We start from the raw sequence: 14,907 nt of genomic DNA, 5'->3' as shown, positions 1-14,907 counted from the left end.
ATAAAAATGTGAACTTTCAGGGGAAATTTTCAAAAGCACAATGGGTAGTATAGTCCCATTTTGTGCCTACTTGCTTTTTCGCCCTTTGAAAATCTGCCTTACAGACAGTTACCAAAATGCTTTGATTTAAGTATGTGCATAAGTGTTGGCACTACTGTTGCCTCAGGTTGTATTTAAAAACTAATGATAAAAAAATCTTAATAGTGCTGTATGAGCTATTTGCCTCATGCAGACAGAAATCACAGTGCTCTCCCAGGAAAACCACAAGTGTACAGATATTCAGGCTTTTTCTTCCAGAGTAAAAATAGCTGCTGTAGAAGAAAAATAACCTAGGAACAACCAGGGTTAAATCACTCCCAGGAGAGTTTTTTTTCCCAGGAAAGGGCATGTCTGTGCATGCTGTGGGACTTTTCTCAGAAGAGAATATAGTCCTCTAGCATCCCTCCCTCTTCCCTCTGGGGGAGATGATCTGCTCCTCACTGGACTTTGCTACTCCAGCAGGGAGCAGAACACCCCCCACCCCCCCACCCCAATGCCCACCATGGTCAGTCTAGGTGAGCTAATCAGGGGTGCCCTATGCCCCTGATTCCACTTATTGCCTGCCAGACTAAGGGAGCCTGCGGAGCGTGCTAAGATGTGTGCATCGGCACCTCATCTTGGCTGCACAATGTCAACACTGCAAGCTCTCCATTCCAGGGCCTCAGCCTTTGAATGTCTATACCTGCAGTTCTGGGTATGTTGGCTACAAATGTCCAACTCGGGATCCTTAAAATTCAAGTTTATTAGGCGGATTGAAACACTGTAATCATAAACCTTGGGGCTGGTCCCCACACACACACACACATGCACACATGCACACACATACACACACACAGTAGCAGGCTACAGAGTCAGGTATACCTATCCTACAAGCGCTGGAGTCTGTCGTTGAGGCTTCTTTCAGCGTGGTGTTATCTTCCAGAAGGGGGTCGCCGGCTGGTCCTTCTGGCTGGACAGGTCTGGTCGGTTCGGAGATCAAGAGGGCGCCACTGAGGGTCACTTTTCACTGCCTTTTATCTGTCCTTGGCAGACTTTGGTGACTCCCCAGTTTTCAGGTTTGCCCAATCCAGGGGTCACTGACCCTCGTGGGACTTCCCCCCCCACCCCCTCGGTGGCTACTGGACAGCATCTGTCAGCCCCAGGGGTTGTCCGCATGTACGTGCAGGTTTGGGAGTCCGTTGATTAATTTTGAATAGGGCTCTGGGAGCAGTTGATCTGGAGAAACTCAGCCCAAAAGTTGGTCCCCTGCGTTGATTAACTCAGGCCAGGGCTTCTAGCCCTTGATCAGTGAGGTTTAGAGATTTCCCGGTTGTTACATTGTCTTCTATTGATTTCTTCCCTTGGTTGATCTGCAGCTTCCCAGGTGTTAATTGCTGTGTGCTACCTTGTTACACATTCAATCACTGATTCACTCGCTCTTTCAGGGGCCAGCCTGATACAGAGAAGGACAGTTTGATTCCTGCCCTTGTTAACATTGTTACAATGTATAACTTACTAAAACACATTCAGTTGAAAGTTGAAAGGTGAGGAGTATAAAATATAAGCTACAAATGCCATGGCACACAAATAGATAAAAATACCAAACTACAAGGGGAGATACAAAATGCACACATACAAATTTTAAAACACAATTCCTTATCTTAAAGTGAGAGAGAGAGGAAGGAAGAAAAGGTAGAAAAAGAGAAACATATCCAAAGAGGGGAGAGCAAATGCAGGCAAGAGGAAAAGGGGGCTTTCTGCTATAGGTAGGCTTTTTCTACCAGGAGAACAAAGCTGGAAAAATTCTCCCATATAATTGGAACGTGTGTACTCAAAGACTGTCTGTCTTGCCAATGTCATTATTTGAATTCTTCCCACCTGGAATTAGGTTCAATATAGGGGCCTTGCACTTTCCATGCCAAATTTTCGTTGGGGGAGAAGTGTGGAATTTTTAACACAGGACATTCATGTAGAGATGATTTTTAAAGTATAAAATAGCTGTATTTCCCCTTTGTTAATCTTGGTCAGACTGAATGGATAATGGCAAAGTAACTTATAAGGAACTCAACAATAAAAGCTGAATCATCTTTATTCAAGGATCCTCACTTTAAGGGAAGTTATACTGATATTAATAGATCACTGAATAGCTGAAATGAAAGTCAAATCAAATATCATTTGCAATGTATAACAAAGTTATTCAGTAGAATGCCATTAAGGAAGTTAAAAATTGTCAAAAAACCTAGAAAGCAATCATAACCTGATCACTGCTTTCCATGTCTTATGTAAAAAGTAAATCATAACCTTTATATAACCCAAAGGCTCCATGCATTTCCCACATTGGGCACTCCCATCTGTTGACTAGGGCTCCAGTCACAGAAGTACATGGTGCACTCCCCCAGCTGCCTTTCAGCTGATCAGGGCTAGGGGCTGGGGGAGCGCAGGGAGCCAGACTTGCTATTTGCCAGTCCAGGGAGAGCCCAGGATTGTGATCCTGCTCCCCCTACACCAGCAACATGGTGTAATGGGTTTTGATCACAATCCCCACAGTTATGCTTCCTGCCATATGTAAGTGGCATGGCAGGAAGCATGATTGTTGAGATTGTGGATCAGAGCCCATTGCACCTTTAATTTACCATCTGTCAGGGCATTGACATTAAATTTCCTTTTAGACACTATTCATCCAAATTAGCTAGATGTACTACTTTCATGAGACAGCTAGCTAGAAAAAGAACAAAAGTTACATATATTTTCAGATTTAGAAAAAGGATTGCTTGTTATTGTCTAAACATTGAAGAATTTTCTGCAATATTAGTGTTATTCCACATCCTCTGTTTACCAGCTTTTTTCCAGAATTACCTGAAATTATTTAGAATTTTATTTTGCAAATTTGAAAGATATGATTTTCTATTTTGTCTGGAATTAAGTGAGGCTTTGAAATGGTAATGACTCATTATTTTGTAATAGTATGTTTGGAAGGCATAGTGGAACATGAATTCTGATTAATGTGTAATAACATTGCTACAACAAACATTTTGGAGGCATAATAAAACTGCATAGTAAGTAAAATGCATATTTAAAAATGGGGACAGACCTCTTCTTCAGTATAATCAAATATAGTTTATCAGTGTTCTTCTGAGTATGTCAAAGCTTTAAAATATGAAGATTTGTTATGGTATATCCAGTAGTAAATATGCATTTAGTAAGTTTCTAAATAAAGCATCTTTCATTATAACCAGCATCATAAGCCAGTAACAAGACAAATATTCACTGACAGTACTGTAATCAATAAACACATTTTAGTACACCTATTATTATTAGTTACAGTTTTCCATTTTAGTGCAGCACAAACTATTACCTTTAAAAATAAATAGGGAATGAAATACAGAAATCAATTGCATCATAAAATGAGTTAAAATTGTCTCTCTCATCCTGATTAGATGGTAATAAATAGGCCTTTGTAACAACCACATTGTGCCCAGAACTATAGATCAGCAGTGTCTTCAGTTAGAGACAGAACTGACTGATGCCATTATGTACAGGAAGCATATTAAATATATCTGAATTTTATCTCCCCTTGAATTCTGTACTATACAGTTGTACTGTCAATGCAGTATCCACCACTACAATTAAAGTTGGTATTCAATACCACGTTATAGTAGATTAACCTCACAGTCATAATACCAATAGACAGATGATGTTTATTCTTGTTTTGATGTATAATTTTGAGAATATGATTGCCTTTGTATTTTTTCAGCCAAATTTTGTGATCATTCTGGTGATGTAGAGGGGCCAGAAACTGGCCAGAACTAGCCAGCAAAGAATTGCCCAGTGAAAGATGAACTCCTTTTTGGTACAAGTGTTCTTCTTCCCATCTCAGAAGCTATAAGGTTTCTATACTAGTTGTAAGGAAAGTATTGAGCTCAGACAGACGTTGAGGATTGGATGTACTTGAGCCTAAAGTTATGCTCGAAAGTTCTTTGATAGAGCACTGCAGAAGGTTTGGAGTGAAGGTTGTGCATTGCATTCTGATTATCAGTTTTTTTGTATGTATGTTGAATGTTATAATACCATTGAAGTAAAATTGAAACTGAGTAGATCTTAAGATGGAGTAAGTGGAGCCACGTTAATTTAGGCCACCTGAGGATTTGGTCTTGAGTGTAATTGTGACAGAATATAGTGATGGCAATGAGTTTAAGCTTGAATTAGTCATATTGCGTAAGGAATGTTTATTGTCAAGAGTTACAATTTATTTCCCTTAATGTTTTTGAGGAGGTATAGTCTAAGTTGTTCAAAGGCAAGCCAATAAATGATTTTTTTTTAATGTAGGGGACTATACAGTATGTAATCCAATGAACAAAATCATGCCAATCTTGTTTAAATCAAGCCTATCAACACTTAAGTTTTTATCATAAACTTTCTACCTCACCAGTTATAAAATGTCTGCATTCTTAATATTTTTGGCACATGAAAGTAATTTAAAAATTTAAAAATTAAAAAAAAATTCCATTTTCAAATAATTTCTGATGACTTCCTTAACAGGTGAAATGTGGTTTACATTTTCTCAACATTTCAAGTAGTTTCTTGATTTTTTTTCTTTTCTGTTCCTATTGTTAGGGTCTACCTGGCCCACCAGGTGAAAAGGGAGAAAATGGTGATGTTGGCCCAATGGTAAGGGTTTCTTTTCTTGTTCATTATAAATGCCATAAAAAAATTGTTTGCTATTGATTTACTTATGTCTTATAATTCAGTATTACATTCATAGTCTCCAGGTATGCTTATAGACCTGAGAGCCTGAACTAAATCCTGGATCTGTCAACAACCCCCTCTGTAATCCTACAAAAAATTCTGTACATCCATTTTCTCATCTTTAAAATGAGTGTTTGCTCACTTTAATAGAGAGGAAGAGAAATACTACTGCACTGGAGGCAGCAGTGCATTGCAGCCCCTGCTTGGGAGACTTAGGGCACTGTGTAAAAACATAAATAAACAATAGAAGTAATCTACAGGTGTAGTAGATTACCAAGGATGTAGGTGTCCATAATACAGGGAAACAAGGATGTACAACTCTTTGAGCCCTTAGCCCTTGTCAACTTTTTTTATTGAGTAGCACAATCTGGCCAACACAGTGTATGTTGCACTTCAAAGATTAACAGCTTTCTACACATCAAACACCTTGTTACTAAACGACAATGAACCATCTATCCCAACTATGCAGTTGGTCCATTAAAAGGTAATACCAAAAAAATCTTTGCCTTGTCTGTATTCTTATGATTGTAAGCTCCTGAATTCACATATTGCATTTTCTCTCTATTGCAGGGTCCACCCGGTCCGCCAGGTCCAAGAGGTCCTCAGGGTCCTAATGGAGCTGATGTAAGAAACACGCTTGCGTACTACTTACGTCATTCCTGTTTTAAGCTACAACAATGAGAAATATATGTTGGATAACTTGTATGGTTTTGTGTTTGTTTTTTTTTATTGTAGGGTCCTCAAGGTCCCCCAGGCTCAATTGGCTCTGTTGGAGGTGTTGGTGAGAAGGTAAGAAAGCCAAAAACATTGACAAAAAAATGGAAACATCTCTTGAATGGGAAAGAAAGCACTTTTGTTTTCTCTTCTTCTCTTTTAGACATAATAGAGAACCAAATACCAGGCATTGCCTTGTTAAGTGATAAGAGCCATCTGGATACATAATTGATGCATGATTTGTGAAATAGCAATAACCTAAAGCCTTTCTTTTTGGTGTTAGTGCATTAAAAATGTTCAATAATCATAAAAATGAACTTGAGGAAGAGATATAACTTATAAAGAAAAGATTAGTATGCAAAGATAACACCATATTCTTCAAGCTTCAGGTTTATTGACTTCAATCATGAGTTGTTGTTTTTTTTCAATTTGAACCCCGATAGCTCAGGATGAGGCTAATACCTGAAATGTTCAATTATCAGATATTATCAGCTATATCAGTTTTGCATCTGTCTGTGAGATCAAGTAACTCGGTGCTCAAAACATTAATCCATAAGTCTCACACACTGCGGATGGTAATTATAGTGCTCCATTAAAAATTAATGATATGATGATGATTTACCATAGCTGAAAATATGGCCCAATATCTCATCCATATCATGTGGTATTAGTACTCTGACATTTGATTAACACTTTTGAAAATTGAAGCTCCTTAAATTTTTTTAATGAATCTTTAGATTTGATTTCATTTTTTTTTGTACAAAATTGAAAAAGATCTACACTGGAATGTTAGTTTTCTTACTACTGTGTAGGAGAGAGATTATTTAAGGTGCATACTATTTCTGCAGTGCAATTTATTTTGTTTAGTAGTTTTCTTAAGAAACAGCAAATTCTAAATTCAGAAAAGAAAACAGAGATCTGAAGACTAAACAGCAGAAACCCTTTGTTATTTATTTGTTGTTTATTTTAAAATAATATAAATATAAACATGTAAATTGATAACATCTTTATCCTCTTAGGAAAGTTTCTTGGTGTTTTACTGCAACCAGACCAATATTTTTTTTCTTAAACCTCAGTAGGGTAGGGAATTTCTTTGCCTGAAGTACCACCAAACTGTTGTCCACTGTGCCTGCAGTCTTGTCTTGATTATGCCACCTAGTGGCAACAAACATGCTCTGTTGGTGTTGGTGTGCAGGAAATGTGAACAAATGCTAAAGGTCATATTCTAAAACTCTTATTTATGACAAGTAAGGTTTCACTCCTTTAAATCAGTGTGTGAAACTGGACTTCAGAACGAAAAGTTCCAATGAGAACAAAAATGGTAGAAATCTACCATCCCTTTAGACTATTTTCTTCAGAAATTTCATTATGAACACCCCATTCAACTGGGAAAAGCGAGAGAGAGCATGCACTGAGAATGCTGGTGACTTTTGTGCAAATGCTGAAACTTATATGCTCAAAAATGATGAAAAATGGCAAAAATGAAAACAGTAGAGTCATCACGGAGCATTGTTCTTGAATACTTAAACAATTGCATCAGAATGCCAAATATATTCACTGTAATTCTAGCATCAAGGGAACACAGAGAAGATCTATCACATATAGTAACAGTCTTTTGGAAGATAATGTATATTCTTCCTTGCCCCTTTTTTTCCCCCTGTTCCAGTAGATAATTAAACACATAGGTTCCTTATCCTCTTCTACACTGCAGCACTTTGGGATTTATTCTTATGCTTTCTCTACATATTCTTTTTGGTACAGAAAGAGCTCTAATACTTCTAGGTATAAATCCATCACAGCTATGCATTTGAAGAAACTGACTTGCATCCCAGGTTTATCAGAATCATTTGTATTTGTTATAGGCCTTCTGTTGATCACTCAGGAAGACTGTAACTTTCCAAGCCTGAGGTATTTTTCCTTTACAGAAGATAAGGAAGCTGCCATTGCTTTCTTTAGATTGCTTGTAAAAATAATAATATAATAGGAATCACCAAGATCTGTGATTACAGTGTCTTGCAAGCCCATTCTTTCTTTGTGTCAACAGAAAAATAGTATGTTTCTGTACTGTTGACATCTGATATAAAACTTATGAATCTTTTGTTTTCCTTCCTCATTAAAATAATCTCCCTTCATATAACCCTTCACTCACATTAGGGTCGCATTAAAAGGAATCACTTACTTCTTATCAGTCTGAGCAGGCCATCATTGTAATAGAATCTTCAGATTTGCTACATGCCTATCAAATAAATCACTAACCATTTTTCAGAGGGACTGTGAAAAAGTAGTGCAATGATGTACCACAAAACTAGTGGTGAGGCGGTGATGAAAAATACAGCCTAATTTGTCTCCTTTCTTTGCTTTCTGAGATCAGTGAATTATGATGTAAGGATCTGAGGCAGATAGGAACAATAAACCTTGTATTTTAGTTTTTGCATGCTGCAGCTTCTGCTGGGACTGGAGCTGCCAATGCTTTACTGCTTTCCTTTGTTTCAGTTATGTACATTTAATTTGTGGCACTTAGCATCAGCCCACATTTTGCTTATGTTAGAATGTTTTGCATCTTTAATGTATTTTACTGCAAGTTGTTGGAAACATACAAAGCCTCATGCTTTTCTCCCTGGTTCTACAGGAAAGTAGAGGGTCTATAGCAGAAAAAGCATCTCTTTGGTCATTACAAGGGGTCTACCCAATGTGAGGCAGCTAGCTGATTTCAGGAGCAGATGGCAGGGCTGGCAGCAATTTTCAAAGGCTTGCTGTGTTTGCCCCACCCATGCCTCTTATTGGCCAAGGGTCTCTAGTGGCCCCAGCCATCACTGGTGATTGGCTGTGAGTGCTGTCCATGATATGGTCCCACCTCTTACCACTGATTGGCTGTGAGTGCTGTCACAGAGCTCCACCCCTCACCAGTGATTGGTGGCAAGGGCTGTCCAACAATTGAGGGTGATGGATAGGGCCACATGGTGGGCAGCTCTCTCGGCCAGTCAGAGGCAAGGGCGGCAGCCACCTTGGCCGCCTCTGTGTGCCAGCAACCCCTCTTCCTCACTGCCCCCCCGGTGGGCTGCGCAGCCAGGCTGCAGTGCAATGAGGATAGCTGACTCATTCTAGGGAGCCAGCATTTTATTTTCAGTAAGTTTTCAGGGTTTTTTTGCAGACATTGCCAGATTTCACATTTTGCACAAAATCCATTAAATCATTACAGCGATCACCAAATCCACTATCCTTCTCTTAATTATTAGTAAGGTGTAATTTAAGGATTTTCTGGAGTCACTTTAAAAATGATGAGTCTGGTGGCATATTTGGGTTGTTGAGCAAAATTATCAATTATCTGTATTGGATATGATAGTTTTTTATATTTGGGGTTTCTCAGCTGCTTCATGTCCAGAATAGAGAGACCATAATACCAGCAGATTGTAATGTTTAATCACTCTCCTGGTGCCTGTCAAGATAAGGGCAAAGACAACAATATTGAAACTTCTTGCTCATAGATTACTTAAAAATCTTTAATAATTACTGCTAGTTATTTTGTGAGTTGATTTTGTTAATTTCTCAGTTACATTTCATTTTTCACAGACTGCAGCTTATGTTCTCTGTACTATGCTGTTTGCCTTGGTAAACTGCTGATGGACACCTCAAATTGTGCATCAGTATTCCTACCACTGATAAAATGAGATTCTCTTTGGTCATTAAGTTAAATTGCACCATGTTCTAGAAATTACAAAGGGTCATATTCTGACACTAACTCCCATTCACTCCATGACTACTTATAATGATCCTAAAAGATCTCATTTTGGTAATTACTTTCAGTTTTACTCTCATAAAATATTTTGGGTTTTCTACTATGCTGTACCTAGGCAATGTTTCCTTACATGCAGCAAGTCTATATAAAAAACATAATTACAATTTAGTTCTGTTTAAATTCATGCTTCAGTAGGTATCACTTCTTGCTATACTCCGGCCTGTGAGCTTGAACCAAAAGGCTTTCTTTTTCAGCCTCTGTACCTGAATAAATCTGAGTTAGAGAAAAGATTTTGTCTTTTTTTGCTGATAAAGAAATAAGATACAAAAACTTGTTATAAATCTGTTTGACATTGTAGTTAATTCAGGATTGATCCTCAGAGGAAAGGTGGTTGAACAGTCAATGTTAGGTGCTTTTGGACATCAGATGACAACTAGAGCGTTCTTCCTGAGGATCTTATTCTTTTGTGGTTTAGAATCCACTCCAGTTTAAATCACAGTCAATTCCTGTTTTTATGTCAGGGCTTTTTGGAAGTTTAGGCCATGCTGGATAGCTCAGGAGAACTGGTATAACTCATCATGAATCAAGTATGACTGATGTGCTACCCACCAAGGGTGCATAATGCAGAACACATATATGATCTCTCATATTTTACAGTGTGCATGATATGATGTGTTGGCAAGATGATTTCTTGGCACTACATTTCCCAATGCTTTGACCAACAGTTTCAAATTAAATGTAGTTGGGCTTCTGTTACTTTTCTTGGGAGATTCTTTCATCCATAACTCTTAGTTATAACATCTTTTCACACTATAAATAAATCTTTTTTCCTGCTTAGAGTTTTTACCTTTCAAATGCATGGAAGATTTTTGAATATCCACATAAATATGCTTTTAAATCTTTTCTCCCAATTTGCTTCCACAATTTCATTGATATTTCTGTTTATCTTCTCTTAATTCCCTCCCATTTTTTGCAACCTTGATACCAGAAATGAATGCCATGATCTAATTTAAGTTTCACTGGGCACGTCTACATGCACATTTAATGCACACAAATAATTTCTGAAGCTTATTGCTGTGGAGTTTTTTCTTATGCAGCAGAGCACATGTAGACAGTGCCCCAGTTGGCTAGGGTACAGGGTGCTTCGTCACCAAGATAGCCAGCAGGCATCTCCCTCACTGAGGCACCCTGTGGACCAGGCAGCCTCTTGGCATCATATCTCCCTGTCTCTCCATGTCGCAGGAGGGGATGGCTGCATCACAGGGTGCCTCAGCATGGGGCTATCAGCATTGGCAACATGTAGGGGGTGTATGCAGGTGCACGTGCACCCCCTGAGATTGCCAGCCACAAAACCAGAAGTGCGATCGGCCACTGGAGGACCCCCCCCCCGTCAGCGATCTGGTGTCCCCCCAGCATTGGGAGGCACCAGTTGCTCATGGCTGTCAGCCCCCATACTGAGAAACCCTGTGCTCCAACCAGCCCCAGCCCCCATAGCACATGAAGATGCGAGGGAGAAGCTGCTCCCCACATCTCCATGTACTGCCGAGCAGCTGCCTGGGCCACAGGGTGCCTCAGCGTGGGGGCTGTGCATGAAAAACTTTGCTGCAGGGTAGTATTTGTATTTTATAAGACTATCCTGCTGTAGAGTTATTAGTTTTGTGCTCTCTAAAAAAAGCAGACATGGAGATGCTGAAACGTTAATTAGTGCAGCTAATTAGTCATCTACACAGTAAACATCTCATCTACACAGTCAGCCTCTCATGTAGACACACCCACTGGGTGCATCTACACAAGACACTTTGCTGTAGAATTGACTAATTAACTCCATAGTAAAACTATCTATACGTGTGCCCCTATTAAGCCATAGTAAACTAATCAATTCTACCATAGGATAGTATGCCTAACAGAAATATTATCCTAACACGGAGTTATTTACTCTGCTACAACTCATGTGTAGACAGTGACCAGGGCTGGCTGGGGCATGAGGGTGCTACAGTGCAGGGCTGCCTGCCAACTCACCCCACACTGTAGCACTCTTGTGCCCCAGCCAGCCCTTCTGCATCAGATTGACCCAGGGTTGAGGGGGGTGGGGGAAGCAGTTCCAGGCTGGTAGGCTGACCCCCCAGGTCACCTGCCAGCTGGGGTTGTGCCATCCAACTGAACGTGGTACAGCCCTGGGCACATGTGTAAACACAATACCTGGGAGGAATAAACTCTGGTGCAAACTGCCCTGGAGTGTATTGTGTCTCATTAATATCCACAAGTAGCTGCGTCCACTAAGGATCTAATGCTTCATAAAGAAAGATGATCATGACTGTCATCCATCTTTTGCACAAATTATCTGGTTGAAAATTGAAGAATACACTGTATTCAAAATCTCATCTAAATCTATCCTAATCATGCAGGTAGTCCAGCATATTCAAAGTAGCTTTTTCTGTCAGAACATCATATTACATTACATTTCTTTTGTGTAACTAGCTTTCTCCTATGTTTATCTACACTTCTTATCACAGCAATGACTGGGCAATTGAAATTTTGTAGCCTGGTATTTTTCACTTCTGAGCATCTTAATGTTCTATACATTTTTCTTTCCCATTTATCCTCTACTTATGGTATATATGGCAGGTTTGCAATGTATTTGCTGCTTTAAATAAGATTCTTTGGGTGAAATACTGACCTCATTGAAGTCAGTGAGAATTTTACCATTGGCTTCAATGAGTCCAGGATGTGACCCCTTGCATTTATACTCAATTTATTAATTCCTGAGAAAATTTTCTCTCAGTTATTTTGTAAAAAATGTGACTTACTTCTCCTTCTCTGTTCCTCTTCCTTATCATCTGGCTCTTCTGTGTGATTTAGAGCTTTCATTGTGTGAGAATTATCCCACTAATTTAATTTGGGAACATAAATTCATACACACTCTGCATCAGTAGGTACCATTCTTATTTCCTGTTGTTTATTTCCCATATCCTTTACATTCATACATGAATGCTTGCAAGCACATTGTTTTGCTTATGCTTATTTTTTTATTTTAATTGCTTGTTTTTACTTTACTATTCCCAAGTTTTAAATACACGCCAGATTTTTCAGTTAAGATGCTTCCACTTAATGAGTTCTGCCAGTTTTGAAAACATAAGGAGTTATTCTGTCTGGAATAGTTTTTGCTTGTTGAATAATTTTCACTCAGATAGTCATGGATGGATTCAGGAGGATGCAATGGCACACTCTCACTCAGGCAAAAGGTAGGTGTGGCTTCATTCCTCTTGCCCTAGATCTGCTACCGCAGATGGTGTCTCATCAGTTGTCAGATTGTTTACTCTACATCCCCTTACTTTCTTTCCTGTATTTTTTTTCCAATGGATTTTGTTTGTAGGCATGCTTTGGTCTTCTCATCTAATCCTGATATAGATAATAGAATTCTCAACTATCAAAATTTTCCCTTCATCTGCTAGCAAACTATAACTTTTTTGTCATATTTAATGCTATGTGTTTTTAACTAGCCTGTTGTTTCCTCCGTTTTGCATACAAAATATAGGCCTAAATAATCAAAGGCATCTGTGGTACAAATGTTCATGTAGTATTGCATTATTCATGTTTATAACCTCCCTGGAATGGGCTGGAAGCCTTGAGACTCTGTTACACTCAAGCATAACCACTTAAAAACCAACTTGTCCCTCAAGTATACTTTCTTTAGCTTGCTTATAATTAGAAAAAAATAGTAGAACAAAAACTATAAGCATATTTTAATCTATATCTAATACAACACAGGAGGCCTGAATTTCAGAGGTGCTAGGCATTTATCAACTGGATTTTAACTAGAGTTACTCATCACCTATGAAACATCTTACCCTGTTTACCATGCCTAAAATTCAACCTACCCTTTAAATAATACATTTCTTTCAAATACCTCATGAACTTGGGAAATCTATGGGCATCTTTACACATGCTCCAGAAGTGTGTGTGTGTTTGGGGGGAGGGGCACTTTAACTAGAGTGGATCCGAGAACCACTCTAATTAAAGCACCCACAGCATGTCATGTATTGAGCATCTCACACTTCAAATGGGCAGTGGCGGTTCTTTAAGCACCCCCACTGCCTTTGTAAAGCCCAGGGATGCTGAATACTAGGGCTGTGCGAGGCTTCGGACAGAGCTTCAGATCCGGAGAACCTTCTGACGCTTCAGAGTCTGAAGCAACATGCCCAGGTCAAAGCACTAGCCTCGTTAGGCTTCCCAAAGCAGTTTGTAGCTTCTGAAGTGCTTCGGAGTCACCTCAGAGCCACCTCAGAGATCTGGCCATAGGGTATAATGGGGAAACAATAAAATATCTATAACTTCATTGTTTTTTTGTCTGATTTGGATGAAATGTTCAAGGATGGTAGAATCTGCAGAGAGCATGAAGCCTGCCAAGTTTCAAGAAGATCAGTGCAGGAGTTTTTGAGGAACTGCACCCCAAATTCTTGAAAGCAAAACTCCTGTCACGTCTATGTGTTACACCACAGGGGGGTCAAAACTGCAGGGGTGGTTGCTCTTACTCAGGCCACAAAGCCTGCCAAGCTTCAAGAAGATTGGTGCAGGGTTTGGGGGGAACTGCCCCTCAAGCTGTGGACAAGCAAAACTCGTGCCATGGGTGACACTACATGTGCTAAGGCGCAGCAGGGTGACAGCTGGAGGGATGGTGGCCCCTGCTGAGGCCACAAAGCCTGCCAGCTGTTGAGGAGATCAGTGCAGGGGGGTTCTGGGGCCCTGCACCCCTAGCTGCTGAGAGACAAAACTCGTGCCATGGGTGCTTGTGGGACTGACTGTCTCTGTCTTGGGAGACACTACTGCAGGCCTGGCTGCTAAGCTACTGTGTTACCAGTTACCAATCAATCATCATTCACTCAGGGACCAGCTCAATACACAGGACCTAGCTAATGTAGCCAGTTAATTGCCATCAATTAGCCCCGACAAAAACCCAGGCTAAGGAGAGGAAAGAATCAATATAGACAATCAACTGGCCCAAGAGAGAGACAGTCAGTCCCACAAGCACCCATGGCACGAGTTTTGTCTCTCAGCAGCTAGGGGTGCAGGGCCCAGAACCCCCCTGCACCAACAGCTGGTAGGCATGGTGGCTGCAGCAGGAGCTACCCTCTCTGGAGCTGTTACCCCACTGTGCCTTAACACACACAGGGGCACTCATGTCATGAGTTTTGCTTGTCTGAAGCTTGAGGTGCAGTTCCCCCCAAACCCCTACACCAATCTTCTTGAAACTTGGCAGACTTTGTGGCCTCAGCAAGAGCTACCACCCCTGAAGTCTTGACCTCCCTGGGTTGTAACACGTAGACATGACAGGAGTTTTGCTTTAAAAAATGTGGGGTACAGTTCGTCAAAGCCCCTGCACTGATCTTCTTGAAACTTATCAGACTTTGTGGCCTCATCCAGGGCCACCAGCCCTACAGTTTTCACCCCCATATGATATAACACACAGCCATGACCTGAGTTTGGCTTTCAATAATTTGGGGTACAGTTCCTCCCAAACCTCTACACTGATTTTCCTGAAACATAATAGATTTCATCCTTTCAGCAGAGGCTATCATCTCTACAAGTTTAATCTAAATTGGACAAAAAACAACAAAGTTATAGATATTTCATTGATTCACCCATTATACCCTATGGCCAGATCTCCGAGGTGGGTCCAAAACTTTGGAGCCACT

The 14,907-nt window shown here is 40.0% G+C and overlaps 1 protein-coding gene across 3 annotated transcripts in view; it reads left to right on the top strand.

The window, feature by feature from the left end:
- COL11A1 (collagen type XI alpha 1 chain) overlaps positions 1 to 14,907 on the top strand; it is a 269,666-nt gene that overhangs the window by 200,562 nt on the left and 54,197 nt on the right. For all 3 annotated transcript variants that reach the window (XM_006032152.3, XM_014523947.2, XM_006032150.3), the window contains 3 exons: positions 4,633 to 4,686; positions 5,335 to 5,388; positions 5,500 to 5,553. In XM_006032152.3, the coding sequence (XP_006032214.1) occupies positions 4,633 to 4,686; positions 5,335 to 5,388; positions 5,500 to 5,553 (162 nt within the window). The remainder of the gene's footprint in view (positions 1 to 4,632; positions 4,687 to 5,334; positions 5,389 to 5,499; positions 5,554 to 14,907) is intronic.

This window comes from Alligator sinensis, unplaced genomic scaffold (assembly GCF_000455745.1).
Source record: "Alligator sinensis unplaced genomic scaffold, ASM45574v1 scaffold329_1, whole genome shotgun sequence".
Classification (NCBI taxonomy): Eukaryota; Metazoa; Chordata; order Crocodylia; family Alligatoridae; genus Alligator; species Alligator sinensis.
The sequence above is the reverse complement of the archived record's forward strand: the minus strand, read 5'-3'. Positions and strand labels throughout refer to the sequence as shown.